Raw genomic sequence first — 21,205 nt, 5'->3', positions numbered from 1 at the left:
TTGTAAGCAGCCACCAACCGGAGACCCCCTATCCCCCCATTGGATAACATTGGGCCTCAGCACTCTGCACCCAGCCTCCCTAGTGTCGCTGAGGATGTTTGAGAGTGCATCCTTTACCCCGGGGAAAACCACCTTCTAAGCTCCGAAAACCAACTCTCAAAACTAAGTACTTATCGTTTAACCAATAGCTTAATTTCTACCTATAGGATTGCAAAACTGCTTTTCTTTTTAAAAAAAAGTGTGTTGGTTTGTATGAACCCTTGAAAAACTGCAAATATACAAAAAGTGAATTACTTGCCTTTTTGTCTAGGAAATGTTAGTGTGAGATCTAGAGATATCACACAGATTAGCAAAAGTAATCCAAGAAGAAACGTGTACCGTAATCTACAAAGTAACTGAAAAGTAATTTTGATTTTTAACTTGCCTTTAAATACCCAACTGCATTTGAACCTGCATTCAACTGTAATATATTGCAAAGTATAATTTCAATTACCTGCACCAGGCCTGGCTTGGTTCTAGAAATAAAATATAACTAAATAATATTTTTATACAAACACATTGGTCTGAGTTCAGTGACATCATTTCTTGCCTGAGTGTGTACGCTTAACCACTACCCTCTTAGAGCCTTACTGCTTGCCCAGCTACCACAAATGGAGTAAGGCATTATCCACTTTTACCTCTGCCTACCTTTGGGGTTCCTACACCTCCCCCCAGCCTTTTGCCGTTATCAGCAGCTGGCTCACCAGCTCTGACCTGTGAGAACTGTCTGGAAAACCTAGCCATGAAGAGGTGTACCCTTCTTTGCCAACCCCACCCCTCAGGTAGGAAATGCGAGGTGAAGCCCACATCTCAGTCCTCACCATCTTGAAGATGGGGGGGACCTCCCCAACTAGGAAGAGGCCTATGCTCCCTTCCCACTGAAGGCGGTCATACTAGGGGGTGTAGACACCCACCCATAGAAGGGGCAATCAGTGATCTATTACTTGCACAAGGCTTAACCTGCATACAAATGTCCTGTGTGGTGTAAACTGTGTTGTGAGTATTTATCATACCAAACCAGAACTGTAATCTAAAAGTACTTACCTGCACTTTTGAACTGTTTCTCAACTGCAAAAGGTAATCCAAATCTTCCTGCAAATCCAGTAGTTGCTGTCTTGCTGTAAGTAACATTGTATGAAGAGTTTAACTTACCTGCTACTAAGTGAATCTTGGTTCTAGAAATAAAATTAAAAAATCAGAACTTTGTATACAAACAATTGATCTAGGTCCAGTCTTTTAGTGTGAATTGGCCAATGCTTGTTTTTACTCTTTTTAGTAAAAAGGTTTGTAGTGAAACTTAAGTGATGCAGGTTTTTTTATGGATATTTTTCTGCTCTGATTTATGGATAAATGCAATATATATGTACTAACCAATCTTTTCTTCTTGCAGGCTGATCTTCTCTCTGCAAAAAAGAAAATAAAGTGTAAGTTTATATTTATTTATATATATATATATTTTTTTTAAAGAAGACACTAGTGAAGTAATTTAACATATGCACAACACAACTTGACAAAAAATTATCCAAGTAAATTAACAGTTTGACAGAACAAGTCAAGTCATAAGCTTTTATTCGATTTGAGAATACAAATCACACAAGCATAGACATAAAAATAGTTCATTACATACACGATTAATATTAAAAACATGGAGACTCAAACAATCTGAGGTATTTCATAAAGGAAGAAAACGTAAACTAGTCATACACTGGGCAACATTACATGATTATAAATATAAAAGTTAAAAATTAGAATGAATCATACATGTACAGACAGAAATAGTAAAAATTATCACACCTAATACTATTCCTGGCAGCTGTACATATTGGTATAATTTCAATATAGATAAAACACAAAGAATGCAAGAAGGAAAGGTAGTTGGACCATACATTTGCAGGCAATGGGCATAATGCAAATTTAAATACAATATACTTATTAACCCTTTCGATGCTGATGACGAGCTGGGCTCGTCATGGTGCACAGTGGTCGTGTGCTGATGACGAGCCCAGCTCGTCATAGAATAAGGAAAATAGCAATTTCCAGCACAGGAGGGGAATTGCCTTAGCAGCGAAGGTGTTAAAAGAAAATGTGTACAGACAGGAGTGTATATAATTAAGGCAGCACTATACAGAACAGGTCATCTGCTTAGTTTGCAGCCTTAACATTGGTTAAAGCCCGTCCTTTATGAGGTTAATAGTTGTGGTTCTCAAAAGGTAGATGCTGTGAAACCAGACTGGGGCAAGATACTAAATTCTAAGCTGATAAGTAAAATTGTAATGAGTGTGAAATTAAGCTAAAAGGCCTACTGTAGGAAGGTGGCTATTTATGTAGTGTACCCTTGGTTTACAGGGGCTTACTTTAATAATCCTAAGTGCTCTTCTAGTGATAGTGTGGGCGAGCATCTTACTTGTATCAGAGGGGAGTGTTGAGCATTTGTTGTACACAGAGAGCCAATAAAAGACACGCACTCAAAAAAAGAAATCCGAAACCAGTACAGAAAAGCACAGATTTTTATATAATTTAAGACACCAAGAACCACTATGACTTCTTGGTCCCAAGGGGTGCAGCCTGTCCTGAAGAACCCAACTCAGAGGGCTTCGGTTCCTGCAGAAACCGCAGCTCCTGCTCACTGTGTACCCGACTCCCATGGCCCAAGTCTGAGTGGCTCACCTGTATCTAAGTCTCCCTAGTATGCTGATCTCGAATCAAACGTTGACTGACCTCTCCTGAACTCCATGACAATGCCTGCAGACTAAATCCAGAGGCACCCCATGGCCGCGACTGGCACGAAGACTCCGACATTAAAAGGCACCCCTGCACCGAAGCTCCTGGGCCATGGTGGACTGACCAGTGTTTAAAAAATATGATTCCCTTGAACAAAACTAAACGCACCATCTTAGTATAATTCATGACTCAGATACCCTTGTTGATATACTATTCTGTGGTGTGCATTACATAGGTGTCAGAAACAGAGTTTGAATATACATCCAGTATTGTACAAGTCTTATGTCTTACTGTTTTCTGTCTCTATGTATCAATCTTGCTGGTCAATATTGAATGTCAAACAGTTTTATTGTTTTGTTTTTTAATCATTGTCATAGTGGTTCTTTTATTGTCCACTATTTTTTAAATTTGTATTTTCAATAAATTGTTAAGAATTCTTTTTCGATTAGTGAATCTTGTTATTGTTTTCTGACCTTCGAGCCTTGTTCATTTAGTTTTGTTCAAGGGAATCCTATTTTTAAACACTGGTTGGTTGACCCCATTTCCCTTGACCTTGTTAAGGGGTACCTCTCACACTTTCCCCCATGGTGGACTGAACCACCAGTGCCCCTATGACCCCTTACATCTTTACTTACCTCTGCAGTTGTCTGTCTCCCTCCTGCAACCTCCTGTGTGACGCCTGCTGCAGGTTTGTCGAAAGAAGAATCTCCTTTGAAAAGCATTGGGCGTCCAAAGCTAATATTGCACCCAGCTGCCCCAGTGCCGATGGTGTATGGTTGATGCTGCTCCACCACCCCCCCCCCCTACACCTAGTGGTGACATACTTCATCATCGGGGTCCACCCTGATGACCGAGTGCCATCAGGGTGTGCTACAACACCTGGAATACAAGTGTTCCAGGGTTTCTTCAGGACCAAAGTGCAAGAAAATGGATAGTCCATTTTCTTGCACTTTGGTCCTGACGAAAACCTGGTACATTCCACTTTAAGGTTGAAACATGTAGACCAGACCACCTACAGAGATACTCTTGGTCATAATCACCCTCAAAGTATCTCCACACCTCTTTTATCATTGTCCAGTTACCTACGAATAAAATCTATTTTTGAGTCTAACCAGGACAATTTTTAACACATTTTTTTGCACTTAACACTCACAAACTAGCTCCACTGTATTCCAGGTGTTGTAACACACCCTGATGGCACTCGGTCATCAGGGTGGACCCCGATGATGAAGCATGTCACCACTAGGTTGGTTAATGAGGTTTTTTTTATAAAAGGATTAATTTTTTCCTTTTTCAAACATGCATCCCATTAAGAATCTATGATTCTCTATGGCGATACTCCTCCTTTGTTAATTGTATACCTATCTAGGGGAACAGGAGTAATCTCCATTTCACATCTGGTGACACTGGTGGTGCAGTTTCGGTACTCGTCTGCAATTTTACTTGATGTGCCCGGAGTCCCTGCCAATCAGGTTCCCAGGGCCTGTGTTTTTCCCAAAACTGTACCTTGTGCCCCCAATTGGCACCTCTATGGCCACACGTCAGTCCCTTGTAAAAGGTACCATGGGTACTAAGGACTGTGGCCAGGGAAGACCTCTTAGGGCTACAGTACTTACTGTGCCACCCCTAAAGGCCTGCACCTTCACACACTCACTCCCCTTGCAGGCTGTGTGGTTTGGTGCAGAACAAAGTAAAGCGTCAACATGACACACACCCAGTGTGCCATACCTACAACCCACTGCCCTGGCATAGGGCAGCCACCCCTCTAGTGGTGAGGGTACAGGTGCATGAGCCCTGTACCCCTACAGTGTCCTAGACATTGTAAGTGCAGTAATGCCATTAGGAGTATATGGTGCTGGGAGATTGTCATTAGGAACTCCATTACACCATAATGGCTTTACTGAAAACGGGTACATTTGGCATCAAACTTCTCAGCACATTAAACCCACGCTGATTCCAATGTGGGATTTAATGAAAAATGCACACAGGGCACCTTGGAGATGCCCCCTGAAAAAAGCCCAGCCTCTGGTAGGTTCCCGACGGTTACACACCAGTCTGCCATCATGAGACATGTTTCTGGACCCCTGGGGTAAGAGCCTTCGCTCCCTGAGCCCAGAAACAAATCCTTTCCTGTGCGTAGGTGGTTACAACTCCCCCAGGCCAGGAAGAGCAAACTGTGGCAGGGGAGCTTCAAAGGCATTGCTGCCTTTGTAATGTGAACCCCAGCCTCTCCTGCTATCGGGAGCAGGCCCCTTCCCATCTCTTCCTTTTCGGCGGGAAGACAGGTGAGAAAAATTAGCAGAGCCCAGAAGGTGTGCCCACCCCACCCATAGATGAAGCCCACTCTTCAGTGCTCTCCATTTTGCAGATAGCTGGCAAATCAGGATTAGGGATTGTGCCACCCCCTCTGGGGGTGAGCACACAAAGGGTGTAGTCACCCTAAGGTAGGTAGCCCATTGGCTACAGACCTCCGAGGCCCTTAAACACCCCCTAAATACAGCATTTAGGGGGCAGCCCTGAACCAAGAAAGCAGATTCCTGCAACCTACGATGAAGAGGAGACCTCTGAGAACAACTGACTTGGCCCCAGCGCTTCCAGCCCGTCTGCAGTTTCCAGACATCCTGCACCAAAAGTCGCCTTGTCCTGCAGGCAGCGACCTACAGAACCCTTGGGAGGACTGACTGACTTCAACAAAGTCCGAATAAAACGTACAAAAAAGGGCACAAGGAGGCTCCATGGAATAAGTTCTGTTCATGCCTCTTTTCTTGAAATTTGAAGTTGGGTGCAAGCAAAATAAACTGCAGGCTCCCACAAAAACACAGCTTGACATTTGACCTCGGTTCTTAAATGCCCAGCAAATGTGATGAGAGGAGAACAAGATTTAAATCCTTGTTTATTACAGAAAATGAGTCTGTGGAATAATAATGTAAAAACCGCTGTAGCAAGGGGAGGTATGAACTCTATCTACACAGCCTAAAGCAAATAAAGCCAGCAAATCAAAAGCCAGAAAATGTGACTTACAAATCCAATTAACAGGCCATGGGCAGAATACATTCCAAAGTCGGCTTGGTGAAAGTCTCGAAGATGTCTTTCACTTACTAGACAGCATAGCGACCTAAATAAAACAAGCATTTACAATGCAATGGTCTCGGCATTATTAAAGGTAGAGCTATTGGCATTGCTCATGACATTTTTTTTTAAATCATAAATAAATGGCAGTTATTTACATTGCCAATAGCTTAATCGTTAAATAAATGGCATTGTTATTTACAATGTCAATAGCTTAATCACTCGCAAATGCATGACCTATTGCATTTACATCGACACAGAGCCACACACACATAGCCACACACATACAGAGCCACCCTCACACAGACAGAGCCACACACATAGAGCCACCTACAAAAAAAGCTAGCCACACACACAGCCACACACAGCCCCCCACACACACACAGAGCTCCCCCCACACACACACAGAGCCCCCCACACACACACACAGACTCCTTCCCCCCCCCCCCCCCTCTCAAAATCCCATGACAATCGCTACCTCCACTCAGAGCCTGCTGGTATGACCCACACCTCCAGGATTCCCAATCTGCATACATCTCCTTGGTACAACAGTAATCCTTGCTCCAACAGTAATCCTTGCTCCGCCGCACTGCAACGCGCCTTCAGGCCTCGTCAAGAGGTAGGAACGCGCTGTAGAATTGCCGCAGCCAGTGCCCTCCTGCATGCCACAGCTTCGCCTGAGCCCCCGCCCGTGTGCTCTTTCCCACGCACACATCTCCCGCTCTCCCGCCCATCTTTTACCCCAACGTCAGCCGCGAACCTAAACACGGACCTCACAACCGCTTCCTGGTTCGAGCCTGGGCGAGGGGCTGCAGCCAGTGGCTGTCATATTCCAGAGGCCTGTCTCACAGCAATGGTGGGACTGTCTCACTACGAGAGAGGACAATCGCTGTGCAGGGGTTCGGGCTGTCACATTGCAGCAATGGTTCTGTCACGCTGCCGGGAGGGGATGTCACACTCTGCGGATGCCCTGTCACGCTACAAAGATGCTGAGTGTCACGCTACAAGGATGCGAAGTGTCACACTACTTTAGGGGCTTTCACTCAAGAGTGAGTCTGTCGCTTCTCCGTTGCGAGGAATAAGCGGGTCCATTATTTAATTCAGGGTCTCTCTGTAGCACTTACTTGAATTTGGAGACGGGGGGGCTTTAATTTAGAAGAAATGTCGTGGCTGTATCTCTTCCTGGGGAGGCCGACATAATTTCCCTTTGTATGCTAAATTGGGAGTTAAATGTGCAGTGCAGTTTCCAGTTTAGACGTCCTTTGCCGTCTAATTTAGCGCCGCGCCCAGATACAGGCACTCAGAGGAGCAACAGGTGTTTGCACCCTGTATAGCGCCAGCTGAGCGCCAAGTTTACTACCAAGGAGTCCTTGACCTAAAAAACTGGGGAGAAAGTAGAGAAGGGGGGAGGGCAGAAGAAAGAGAAATAAAGAACAAAGATACAGAAAGTGAAGGGGGTGAGAGACAGTGGGATGCAACAGTGTGTGAAGGAGAAACAGAAAGGATGGAGCAAGAATCAGTGTTGGGAGGAGACCAGAGGAAGTAAGAAAAGGGAGATATATATATACCTTGGTGACTTCAACCTCCACTGGAACGATCGCAATGACGCGGTGGTAAATAGTCTTAAAAATGTCCTTGATGCCCTTTACCTCACCCAAATATGCAACAGCCTGACCCACGAGAAAGGTTCTATCCTCGACCTGATCATCTCCAAAGAGGACTCTATCCAACTCGAGTCCATCCAACCCTGTTACTGGTCAGATCATCATATTGTCACATTCTTCATCAATGAAAAAGTTAACCCGGCTCAATTCTCCAAGCCCAAAGTCTGGAAAAGAGACATGAAAAAACTCAACCCAGGCTCTTTGCCCCCTAACAGTTGCAATCTCCTACTCCCACCGACAGGCGCTATGGACGTTCAAACCCTGACTGACCACTATCTCCACGCTATGACCTCAATAATTAATGAGGCTGCACCTATGCAGCTAAAGAGTCTCTACTAAAATCTCCAATCCATGGTACGACGGGAGTCTCAATGAGGATAGACGAAACATGCGAATGGCAGAGCGTACCTGGAGATCAGCTCCCTCTGCAATGCACCTAAAAGATCTGAAGAAAAAGAGAAACGCCTACTTCAGGAAAATAAAACGCTCAATCAGACTTCTTCAGCCTCCAGCTCGACCAAGCAAAAAACCGCCCGAGTAAACTGTTTGAGCTAATCAGATCACAATCCAAGGATCAACCCCAACCACTCAACACTGTGCGTGAGGCGCCCTCCTGTGAAGACTTCGCTGCTGTCTTTATCCAAAAAACTGACAACATAAAGAGCGATCTCCTCATTGAAGCAAGCCTCTACTCCAAACCCCAGTGCCTAGCACCCACTGAACCAAAAAACAATGCTACGTGGTCAACCTTTGGCACATACTCGGAAGAAGAAATTGGCAAACTGCTCAGCACCCTGAAACCATCCAATCACCTCACGGACCCCCTTCCTGCTACCGCAGTAAAAGACTTTACCCCTTTGCTTCTCCCTCTCTGGACTAAAATTATCAACAGCTCTCTCCAACAAGGAAGCATACCTGACTCCCTCAAAGTTGGTCAGGTCACACCTCTACTAAAGAAACCTACAGCTGACCCCTCTGATCTCCACAATTACCGTCCCATTACCAATATTCCCACTCTCGCCAAACTGCTGGAAAAATGCGCACAACTACTATTGACTAAACACATTAAACAATTTGATCTCCTCAACCCTCACCAGTCAGGCTTCCGAGCAGGACACTGTACAGAAACTGCTATGACTCACATAATTGACGTCGCACTTCAAATGCTAGACCAAAACGACACCTGCCTCCATCCTCCTTGATCTCTCTTCAGCATTCGACACCGTTAAACATGAGAATTTACTAGAACTACAAAACACAAGAATGGGTGTATCTGGAACTGTTCTCAAGTGGTTCACTTCCTTTCTTCACAACAGATCGCAGAAATTCAAGACCAACAACCTGATGTCCTCGCCAATACCCGTAACGCTAGGCGTCCCCCAAGGATCCTCTCTATCCCCAACTCTGTTCAACCTAGTCATGGAACCTCTCACCACCTTGCTACAAGCATCCAATGTACACTTTCACATGTACACCGATGACACCCAACTTTATCTCAAATTACAGTCCCCCAAAGACATCTTGCTCCTGAACTCAACGATCAGATGCACCCAATCCTGGCTTGCCGATAATCATCTCGAACTCAATGCCCTGAAAACAGAGTTCCTTCTGATCTCACCTCCAGCGAAGATCTCCACCACTCAAATTTGGCTTAAACACCTAACCGCACTCAATGTCCAACCCACCATCGTGGACTCAGCAAAATCTTTAGGCATAATCTAACACCAATCTCAACATGCAGCAACATATCAGCAAGGCAACAAAGGGAGCGAACTACCAGATCAATACTCTGAGGAAACTTAAACCCTTCCTCCCAGCCAAAGACTTCCAAACCGCAGTACAAGCACTAGTCATCCCTCGAATTGAATACGGCAGCATCGCCCTCTGCGGACTCCCCCTAACTACAACCGCACCCCTAAGAGCTTCTCTAAACGCTGCAGCGAGACTCATCACTGGGTCAAAAAAGCACTCCCATATTACCCCTGACTTGAAATCCCTGAACTGTCTGCCTTTTGAAGCCAGATTACATCTGAAAATCGCCTGCATGACACACAAGGCGGTACACCTAAACTCACCCGGCTACCTCGCTCAGAAACTGACAATCTCTGGCAGAGCTAGAAACACTAGAGGCACAAACAATCTTCTGCTGAAACCTCGAAGATTCCGGAAGGAAAAAACATAAGCGCTCCTTCTCAGGAATGGCGCCTAGGACCTGGAACTCACTCCCGCCCGAAACCAGGCTTATCTCTTCCACTACACTCTTTAAAAATGAAGTAAAAGCTATCCTCATGGCTAAATACACTTGAACTATTATCTCGAACTCTAATACTCTGCACCGATCCGTACTACATGTTTGACCCCTTTGCTTATTTGTATTAGTTGTCTTATTACTCACATGATTGGCTTTGCAGCCACCTATTTGTACTGTTTGACCTATTGATTTATCTGTCTGACTATGCTCCCTCATGTACTACTCTTTGTAAAGCGCTTTGATATCTGCAAAGATCTTGTCCGCGCTATATAAAACTTTCAAAATAAATAAATGAGAACACTCTACGAAGGAAAGGCTTGGAGGAAGAGAGAGAGACAGGAAAGCACAGATCGTGCAGAGGGAGAGACGGGGAGAGGCGAAGCGTGTCAGAGTATGAGAAACCGGGGGGAGGGGCAAACCAGGTGAGGGGGCAAAGGGAGAGAAACAAAAGCAGAAACAGAGTTAGTGAGGGTCGGAAAGGGCAGACAGGGTAGCTGGGGAGACCCCCGCCCCACCATGAGTACTCACTGTAGGGGTTGGTGCTGCCTTGGCCCGGCTCCAGGGAGTAGCGCTGCCACCGGGACCCCCTGCAGGACAGGACCACGGTGCGGATGAACTCCCGCCCGCACGGCTTCACCCTGCTCTCCAGCGAGTTGTCGGGGCTCTCCCCGTGCATCGCTGCTGGGAGCAGGACCGCCAACACCAGGGCCACCTCCAGCATGATCCGTGGCAGGCCTCGAAGGGCCAAACAGACCCAGCGTGCACCTAAGATCACAAGGGGGCTTCGGCGAGCGCCGGGCCGGTGCTCCTAGTGCTTGCGAGATGGCTGTTGGTGCGGGCCTCCGGCCCTTTTATAGCGGGCGCGGGTATCTGCTGTCGCCATCCCGAGACCCTGAGGCCACTTGGCGGGGCCTGTGTGAAACGGCCTCGAGGGAGGGAGCCCGCGTCCAGAAGGAACGGAGAGATCCGCCTGTGACCTTGGTCAACCGCGGGATCTCCTCGCGGAGAGTGATAGCGGCTCACCTTCGGGCGAGTGCAGTCTCAGGGCCGAGGGCCGTAGATGGGCCACGGAGGCCTGCAGTGCGCCAGCCCCTTGCATTGCATTCATGCAGCGCTGTATACCCTCCGTGAGGCCTCCGGGAGCTAGGACGCTACGCCTCGTTCTTTAGACCCTGGAGCCAGAGTTTAGTGGGGGCGAAAGGAACTTTGATTCTCAGACCGACGCCTCCACATCAACTATTTCACTAACCCTAATATTTTAACTTCATCCGTATCTTATCACTGTTCAAGGCTCTGGCATTTACCTTAAACCCTTCTTTAATGGGCCCCTTAATCCGAAGAATAGCCCTTCATTTAGCCTGGTAAATGCCGTTTTTAACATCACTTTCTCCTAACTGTAATGGTAACTAATAACTACTTTTAACCTGCCCCATCGTGCACCGCAACCCAAACCACAGCAAACCACCAACCTTAAGCAAAACACTTAGTGTTACCTTAACCTGGAGCTAACGCCAGACCTAGCCGCCGCTCTCTGCTCCTCCTTCACTCGCGGCGGGGGCAAGGGCCGGACGCGGTCGGGCAGAAATGGTTGCCGCAAAGATCTGAAATTTTCGGAATCGGGGGAGTGTTTTTTGGTGAGTGACGGATGACGTCACAGATTGAAAGAACCTAAAAAACATGCCCCCGAATCCGAAAAAGATGGGGCTTAAAGGGAGTGGAGTGACGCCCCTCTCCTCCAATGGCTGGCCAGCATTTACGAGGCCAGCCAAAGGAAAGAGGGGCGGATTCAAGCCCCCTACACTAAGAAACATAAAACCTTCGGAGCTCCGCCCACTGCTTACACAGTGCGACGGAGTCCTCGACCTAAAAAGGACTGAATGTATATCTGCTAAGAATTCTGAAAATGCTCTGAAAAACATTCTCCCTTTTACGATCCTTACTCTCAAATCTGTAACTCAAGCCCGAGTCACTTGTAGAGTGGACTATGGCAATGCACTATAAGTGGGCATCCCAAAATACCAGATTTAAAATATTTCAGGTGGCTTAAAACGCAGCAGCATGGCTGGGTTTGAATCTTCCAATCTACTCATTAGTTTCAACTTATCTCTGGGCTCTTCAGTAGCCTTTTAACCCGTGGTACGCATCAGCTCTTTCCACCAGTCCAGTCTTGCGCTGATAATTCACTTTTCAGGGTGATGTGTACTGGAAAAAATCCCTTTAACAACATTGTAACACTCCCTACGAACTAAAAATTGACTGCACAGTAAATTGAGGTTTCTGGTGAGTAATAGGTGAGCTGAAAGAAAGCTACCATGGAGCCACACAGCTTGTAGGGGCTAGGAAAAGTGCTCTGGGACATTGGATGGTGTCTACTGGGCAGTGATGGCAGACCTCAGGGTTTATTACGGCTTACAGTGAGGGTCTGAGCTGTAACAGCAGTGCATTATGGCCATGTGAGGATTAACCCAAAGGGTCTGAGGGCTAGATGTGGTGCTCTTCATTGTTTGGTTTTTGACTTAAAGATCCATAGAGGAGGGCTTTTAGGCTTCAAGTCCGTGAAAGCTTAAAGTGGCTAAAGGTCTTGGAGTGCCAACAGATTGCCTGTGTAAGCCAGCTGCCGATCCAGAATTGCTGCTTAAGGGATTGTTGGGGCCAGCTAACATCTGAGTATCCGGGAAGGGTCTATCTGGGTCAGGTGAGGCAGGTATCTTGAGTGCAATAAAGTGTGTGAGGAAGGGAGCAATACTGCTTTTGCCGGAGCTGGAGCATTTAATGTTCTGATCATTATTCAGAGTTCACCTTTAAAATGTTTAGCAAGTGGTAATATAAAAAGGTTTGAAGACTGCCTATCCGGAGTACAATTTTGGATCTAAAAGAATGTTAACTGTTTTTTAATCTGTTAAAATTACCTAAAAGCAGTATTTCCTATCTTTCGGTTAAGTCCTTTTTAGGGGTGATTTGATGGGAACACTTTCCTCTTTGAAATATGTTCTTTCACTGTTTTCCGGAGATACCCTTCTAGAATTTGAATTCCAAATAGCTGTGCAGATAACACTTGTACAAATGAGTGATATTTTTTCTGAGGGTTAGGGCCTTACGTTTGAACAGAATATTGGTACAGTTACATCTGATGGTCAAATAAAGACCCACAGCCATCGGGTAAAAGCTTAAGAAATATACATGCAACAGTATTTAATATAAGGATTTAAGATAGTGGGTGATGAGCATGAAAATCTGGCACAGGTTTATGCTTTTTGAATCCAGATAAGATACTTTGATGTACATGGTCAAAACAAAATAGCCATGCCTTATGTCTAAAAATAATGCTGTTGTATTAATGTTTTTTCTGTTTCCCTAAGCTTTATTGGAGATTACACCAGATGAAATCCCCATTCAAAGAAACACGTGAGTAAACCAGGATTTAGTGGGGTGTTTAGCATATTTCAATAAAAAATTGTTTGATCTATTTCATTTCAGAAACTTCCTATACGTTTCTATTGTTTAGATTGTTCTTCAACGTGCGATTTATTTGTGGGGTTTATCAAACAAAAGGAGTTAGGCCCAAAGGAACAAGAATCAGGCAGAGTCACTTAATTATTGAAAAATACACAATTCGCCAGACTCTCTACTATTTTAGAGCTTCTTTTCTTTTAGCTCATAAGCCAAACACATTTATTTTTTGTTCGTACCTCTATTTTATTTGTACTTTTTTTTTAAAAAAGATTACTTTTTGATCAAGTTTTTTTGGGAGTAGTGAAAAGGAAAATTGGTGCAAATTTACATTCCTTTACATTCAACCTATTAAGCATACTCCAACACTATATATACAGTTATGTACAAATACTATACAAAACAAATTAGTGAATACAAGTGCAATTTGTGCAATGCATGAATCAAACAAACATAGGTTTTAAATAAACATCTATGTCACTGTAACATATCTACTTAAATATTTATTTCATGAAAATAGTAAAGAATCCCTTGTTCTATGCTCTTTTGCCGACTCGTTTCGAATCATAGATAATGGATATCTGGATTCTCATCAGGGCTTCCTGATTCTCTTGAGGGGTTATTTTCTCTCCCTCTGTTCTCTTGTTTGATGGAATTAGTCCTTTCACTTTGGAATTCTCTGCTAGGGTCTCTACTTGGAATTAAAGTTGTGTTTCTGACAGCTAGCGAGCGTGTCCCACTTATTTCGTCTTTCACTTTGTAGAGCCCCACGTATTTTTCTTTTGGTTTGTTCTAATTACGCAACCATGGTTGTATCCAAGCCGGACGCCACCAACCGGTAATCGTCCCTCTGAAACTTGGTTAATGCGTGTTCTTCTCGCTACTCGCTTCTATTTTCTTCAGCAGTTATCGCGATCCCTTATTCCTCAAACCGAGCGCGAGTGAATGAAGCTCCGTTTGAGGAATAAGGGATTGCGATAACTGCTGAAGATTTTCAAGCCGACTTCTGAAGGAAGATCAACAGGACTTCCAAGAAATATTACAAGAAGGCGGACTGGTAGCTAACCAGGTTATAAGTGCAGCTGCAGATGCATCTGACTTGGCAGCACATCGATACTCTCATGGCATCTGCTCAAGGAGATCGGCATGGCTTCGTCTTACGGGGCTAAGACCTGATGCACAAAGAAGGATCACAAACCTCCCATTCAACGGATCCTCTGTTCGGTGCACATACGGACGACGACATTTCCAAGATGAAGAGAATTTTGGACACACTGAAAGCTGTTGGCTTAGAGAAGAGGACAGAGTTTAGGCGTAGGTTCCGTCCTTATGATAGGTGCTCCTCTCAACAGAGGGTTCAAACCCCTCATTGGAACACACACTATAAGGGTCAAGGTCAATCCGGGACCAATTACCAACAAAGATGACCTGGGAGAAACAGCAACCGAACGTTCCTAAACCATCAGCAAAACAATGAGGGCTGGCTGGCTTCCTCCATGCCCGTTGACCACTCTGGTGTGAGGAAATGTTATTTTACACCTGGAGGAGTGGAAGAAGTCAACAATGTGGTTTTTGAATATTGTGCAGAATGGCTACCTGCTCAGGTTCAAATCCCCCACCACCATCCGTTCCTCCACAGCAAAAGCCTCTTCAAAGACACTACTTATTGCAAGCAGAAGTAAAAGTGCTCCTACAAAAGCATGCCTAGGAGTTACGCCGAAAACAAGGGATTTTGTCACGCTATTTTCTGGTTCAGAAAAGATGTCATACCAGAGAATACAGACCAATACTCTACTTAAAACTGCTGAACAAGTACATTCGCAAAGAGAAATTTCAAATGTTGGCCTTACATCAAATATTCCCCCAGCTTCATCAGGGAGATTGGATGTGTGCAATAGACCTATAGGACGCATACTTTCATATTCCAGTGTCCATAAAACATCGCAAATTTCTATGATTCCAAGTGTCTGCCCAACATTTTCAATTCAAAGTTCTCCCATTTGGGCTCAAATCAGCCCCCGAATGTTTTCCCAGTGCATGGCAGGTAATGGCAGCTTTTCTTTGCAAGCAAAGGATATTCATATACCCCTATCTGCACGACTGGCTTCTGAAGAGCTTGTTACCTGTTCTGCTTCAGAGTCATCTCTTGTACTGTCAACAGTTGCTAAACAGGTTGGGCCTTCATGTCAACTACAAGAAATCAATCTTCAATCCATCTCAGAAGATCCACTATCTGGGTGCCTTACTGGATACTGCAGAAGCAAGCGTGTGTCCTTCGGAGGAGAGGTTGTCCTCAATTCAGGAGAAATGCCGCAACCTTCTCACACAATATCCCACAGTCAGGCAGGTGTCATCACTGCTGGGATCGATGGCATCATGCATCTTCATCGCACCAAATACCAGGCTGAGCATGCGTCCGTTGTAGCTATCCCTGGAAGACCAATGGGTGCAGGTTTCGGGGCGCTGGGAGGATCGGCTGATACTCTCTAAGCATATGGTGGATGAAGAGATCCAATCTCATGAAACGAGTTCCCAGTCACTTAGACCCTCTTACACAAACAATAGTCACAGATGCTTCACTCCAGGGGTGGGGTGCTCACATGGGGGTTCTTAAAGTTCAAGGCCTGTGGTCGGAAACTGAACAAACTTACCATATCAAAATCTTGCTCTCAAATTATTATACCAGTCACTTCAATCTCAGTACCATCTGATTCAAACAGACAACACGACCACCATGCATTACTTAAACAGGGAGGTACCCGATCAAGGCCTCTTCCTCTAGAATCACAAAGCCTCTGGCAGTGGCTTCTTGCAAGAGACTTGAACATTCTGGCAATGCATCTTCCGGAGACTCCACGTCCAAGCAGATGCCCTGAGCAGAGAATACGTCTAAGTGCACAACTGGTTTCTCAACGAGTAAGTCATTCAAAGCATCTTCCGAGAATGGGGAACGCCAGACATCGACCTGTTTGCGGACGATTTAAAAGCAAAATGCCCCACCTTCGCATCCAGGTTTCCCCAACCGGTATCTCGGGGCAATACCCTTTTGATAAATTGGTATCCAAGATTACTGTATACCGTTTCACCAACTGTTGATTACCACAGTGATCATCAAGTTTTACAAGACCAATTCCAGGATGATTTTGATAACTCTGGAATGGCCTCATCAGTGGTGGAACCCGGATCTCCTTCAGCTATCAGAAGTCCCCCACAGGAGGCTACCATGCCTGCCAGATCTACTATCCAAGAATCTAAGGGAAGGTATTCCACCCCAATCTATCATGTATGAACATTCTTAAAGAGGCTAAGAGGCCTTCCACAAGACAATCCTATGCTTTTAAGTGGAAGAGGTTTTACTGAAGGTGCACGAACAATGGACATGATCCCGTCCGGTGTCAAGAACAGGTGCTTTTACCATATTTACTGTATTTGGCCAAATCTGGTTTGAAATTTTCCTCTATTAAGGTGCATCTTGCAACTATTACAGTGTATAGAAAATCACCTAATCCAATTTCCTTCAAGATCCCTGTGGTCAAGGATTTTCTCGAGGGATTAAAAAAGGTGTACCCTCCAGTTAGAGCTCCTTCGCCACCTTGGGAGCTCAACGTTGTATTAGCAAAGCTGATGAATGCTCATTTTGAGCCTATTCATAGAGCTTCTTTACAACACTTGACATGGAAAGCTGCTTTTTTAGTGGCTATCACCTCTGCTCACAGAGTAAGTGAAATCCAAGCATTATTCTGTAAAGAGCCCTATACTGCTTTCCATGCAAACAGAATTTTTTTAAGAACACATCCGAGTTTTCTACCTTAAGTAGTTTTGTACTTCTGTATTTACCAGACAATCACTCACCCCACTTTCTTTCCGAATCCTTCAAACCCTCCGGAAAGTTTCCTCCACTCATTGGATCTTAAGAGGGTTTTGAAATTTTACTCGGCCAAAACAAAAAGCTTGAGGAAAACAGACCGTCTGTTTAAAAACTATGGATCCATAAATACTGGTTCTGCCGCTTCGAAGAGATCTATCTCTAGGTGGATAGTGTCTTGTATATCCTTTTCCTATCAATTGGCCAATGGAGTACTTCCTGGCAAGCCTAAGGCCCATTCCACCAGGGGCAAGGCTTCAACACAGCTCTTCTTAGAAACATTCCTATGGCAGAGATTTGTAAAGCAGCCACATGGCACTCAGTGCATACTTTTACACGCCATTACTGTCTGGGCTCTGAAACACAGGCGGGCCTCACTCAAAAATCTGTTTGGATAATTACTTGTTAGTTGCTATGTTGAAAATTGTTGTGACTGCTCATTTGCGAAGAGGTGGTATGGGCTTGCTACTCTATTCAGTGCTTATGACTATTGATGAGTATCGTTGGAAGAGAAGATTAAGTTACTTACCTGTAATCAGATTGCTCTTCCAGGGGTATACTCATCAGTCATAAGCAACCCTCCCACCTCCCCGGATGAGCATCAACAGTATTTTAATGTGTTAATTGCATCTGATATCGTGGTTATTACATGTTAGTTTGCCGTACAAAAAGAACTGACCTAACGGTCACCTGTGGTGCGTGATGGGAGCAGGGGGCTCCTGGAGGTCTTAAAGGCAGTTTTCGAGGCATGTGGGCTGCTGAATTCATATCTGTGCATAGATCGCCGCCTAGTGTTGGGTCCAGATGATCGCAAATTGTTGTCCTGGAAGAGTCTTGGAAGTATCACGAGATAGGTGGCTCCTCCCCTGGACTACAGTGCGCATGGGCATCGACTCCATCCTCAGATTGTTTTTTTCCGCCATTGGGTTCGGATGTATATTGGTTCACTCTAGTCGGAATCGATATAAAACTTTCTTAAGGCCAGAAGGCCTTTAGTTTTTTCGTCGTTATAGTCTTGCGTTCGGTGCCCGATTCGTCCAGCTCAGTTCAGAGCCGGATTCCAGAGAGCCGCGTGCTTTCGACGCTGAAGGCCCAGTCGACGCCACAGACCTTATCGACAGAGCATCATGGACCGGAGTCAATTCAAGAGATGTCCTGTGTGCAACTCCAAGTATCCCCACATCGACGTCCACCAGGTGTGCAACAAGTGTCTGTCGCAGGTTCATGATAAAGCCAGCTGCATGGCTTGTTCAAGATTTCGATCCAAGAAGACTCTTATGCATCGTCGCGCTGCGCGCCAGGAGGCCCAGCAGACTGCACTGGTACCTGTGAACATATTCGATGCCGGGGATGATGAGGGAGCTGACCGGGAAGTTAGTGAGAACCTGTCGAATCCCATGTCGGAGGTCGACTACAACGCGGACGTTGAAATGCTCGAAGCGGAAGAAGTCCTTGACGAGGTAGGAGACGACTATGGGGTCTTTGGGGCCATGGAAGATAGCTCGAGCGAAGAGCTAACGCAAACTGACGTTGGGGCCGAAACGCTTCAAAAGGCTCAGGTCGAGGGATCGCCACTAGGCCTTACCCAAGATCTTCCAGTGGGTTCTACGGCCCCGCCTTCAGGCTCAGCCACGGACATTGCTATTGAGCCGCACCCTTCGAAACCGAAAGTGAAGACACCGGTCTCTACGCAAGTGAAAGCACTGGGGCCCCCCTCGAAACCAAAAGTGCATATTGCTTTGGTCGGATCAAAGCCCTCGGACCTATCGGCACCGACGAAGCAGAAGGGCGTTGTCGATCCGAAGAAACAGCCCAAGGGCGTTGAGACTGTCTGGCACGCCGAAGACTAAAGTCAAGGCAGTCTAACCGAGCACATCGGCGCCGAAGACGGTCGACACCAACAGAGGGCTCGGTGATCCGAAGGTCCTCGAGACTCCGCGTCAACAAGACCAGGCCAAGAGTGGCCCAACCCACGAGTCCACACCTAGTGGTGCCTCGAAGGATTCCGTCGACTCGACGCAACCGTCCGCCGCTTTCTCCAAGCAAGTGGCAGACTCCCTGAAGCGCATCAAAGACAAGGCCTCAAATGTCTGGCCAAAAGATCCTCCACCTTCGAAGCCTGTCGATAAACCACAAAAAGCGTTGATGCCCATTTTTTTCACGTTGCCGCTAAAACCGGCGCCAAAGGCTTTCGCCCCTAGGATGGTCGCCAACGTGCCCGAGAAGGTGTCCTCGGTGCCGAAGTCTACAACGGTGGTCCCGGCCTTAAAGCATCGACAATCTTCGTTGGAAGAACAACAAGAACATTTTATCGATGCCGAAACAGGCAGACTTTCCCTTCATAAGCGGAAAATTGCCCCGGAACAGCCAATGGAGTCCTATAAAATTCCACTGAAGAAAAAGGATTCCACTTCCACTCCTGTTCTTGTGGAACCAATTTCTCCACATGGCCATGATGTCTCACCCACCTATTCCGATGTGGACGCTGGGGAAGGTGATGATGATGAATACAGCTATCCTGTCTACACTGAGCCAGATGATACCAATGAACCCTGGGCAGCTGGTGCTGACCCAGGTGAATCTCACTCTACCCCAGACACTCAAATGTATGCTCCTGAAAACGTCGCCTACAGAGGATTCAGCAGCGTTTAATGCCCTCATTGAAAGGGCAGCTAAAAAGCACGCCGTCCAGCTCCATGCTGACCCCATTGAAGTGGACTTTCTTTTTGACACCTTTTCCGTCTCAGAGAGGACTGTCAAGACTCTGCCTATGTTGAAGGGTGTCTTAAAGCATGCTGGGGAGAACTTTAAAGAGCCTACGAGAGCCAGGGTGATAAACCCTAGAATTGAGAAGTATAAGCCGGCACCTAGTGACCCTACTTACATCAAGGGACAGTTGCCTCTGGACTCTCTTGTTGTTTCTAATGCCCGGAAGAGGGCTAACTCACAAACGACTGGTGATGCTCCTCCCCCAGATAAAGAATCTAAGGTGTTTGAGGCATCAGGGAAAAGGGTTGCAGCTCAAACGGCCAATATCTGGCGCATTTCAAATACACAAGCACTTCTAGCAAGGTATGACAGGGCACACTATGACACACTGGAGACCCTGTTGCAGCACCTGCCAGACGAATACAAAGAGGCAGCTGAGATGCTCATCCAAGAGGGTAAGCGGATATCCAGCGCTTCTATTAAATGTGCACTGGACTCTGCTGACACCGCGGCCAGAGCTATAAACACTAGTGTCATGCTGAGACGACATGCCTGGCTCAGAATCTCAGGATTTAAGCCGGAGATACAGACCACCATTCTTAATTAGATGGTTAACCCCGATCATCTATTTGGCCCAGAGGTGGACACCACCTTGGAGAAGATCAAAAAGGACACTGAAACTGCTAAGTCTATTGGGCTCTGCAGTCCCAGTAGTACAGGGGTGGTTCTTTTCGTAGCTCAAGCACTGGAGGTGTTTCCAGAGGCCAGCTCTCCCAAACCACACAGTACTATAAAGGCAACACGCAGACCACATACACCAGACAAAATCGAGGTGGATATCGTGGAAACCGCGCCAAAGGCAGAGGTTGTGGAAACAACAACTCCAGATCCTCCGCCACTAACAGTGACGCCTTGTCACTGACCCCCAACCACGCAACACCGGTCGGGGGAGACTCCAACGGTTCCTGCCAGTCTGGAAGTCCATCACCACAGACAGGTGGGTCACACAGCTTATACAGTACGGTTATTGTCTGGAGTTGACATCCACTCAACCCAACATACCCCCCAAGACACCGTCCTATGTCTGCTGAGCACTTGCACTTATTGCAGCAGGAGGTCCTCGTCATGCTGCAAAAAGGGGCAATCGAGCTCGTGCCTGTGCAAGAAAGAGGCACAGGGGTTTACTCCCTGTACTTCTTAATACCAAAGGAGGACGGGTCCCTCAGACCCATACTGGACCTCAGACCCCTCAATCATACTCCCTGTACTTCTTAATACCAAAGGAGGACGGGTCCCTCAGACCCATACTGGACCTCAGACCCCTCAATCAGTACATCCTATCGGAGCACTTTCACATGCTGACCCTGGAGCAAGTCCTACCGTTGCTCAGTCAAGGGGATTTTCTCGCAACCTTAGATCTGAAGAATACGTATTTTC

General features: G+C 46.1%; 1 protein-coding gene across 2 annotated transcripts in view; it reads left to right on the top strand.

Moving 5' to 3' along the window:
* The window catches only part of LOC147723053 (uncharacterized), a 193,899-nt gene that overhangs the window by 65,312 nt on the left and 107,382 nt on the right, over positions 1–21,205 (top strand). For both annotated transcript variants that reach the window (XM_086965424.1, XM_086965425.1), the window contains 2 exons: positions 1,430–1,463; positions 13,104–13,149. In XM_086965424.1, the coding sequence (XP_086821550.1) occupies positions 1,430–1,463; positions 13,104–13,149 (80 nt within the window). The remainder of the gene's footprint in view (positions 1–1,429; positions 1,464–13,103; positions 13,150–21,205) is intronic.

This window comes from Lissotriton vulgaris, chromosome 4_1 (genome assembly GCF_964263255.1).
Source record: "Lissotriton vulgaris chromosome 4_1, aLisVul1.2, whole genome shotgun sequence".
In the NCBI taxonomy this organism is placed as follows: Eukaryota; Metazoa; Chordata; class Amphibia; order Caudata; family Salamandridae; genus Lissotriton; species Lissotriton vulgaris.
This window is presented reverse-complemented; position numbering and strand designations above follow the sequence as displayed.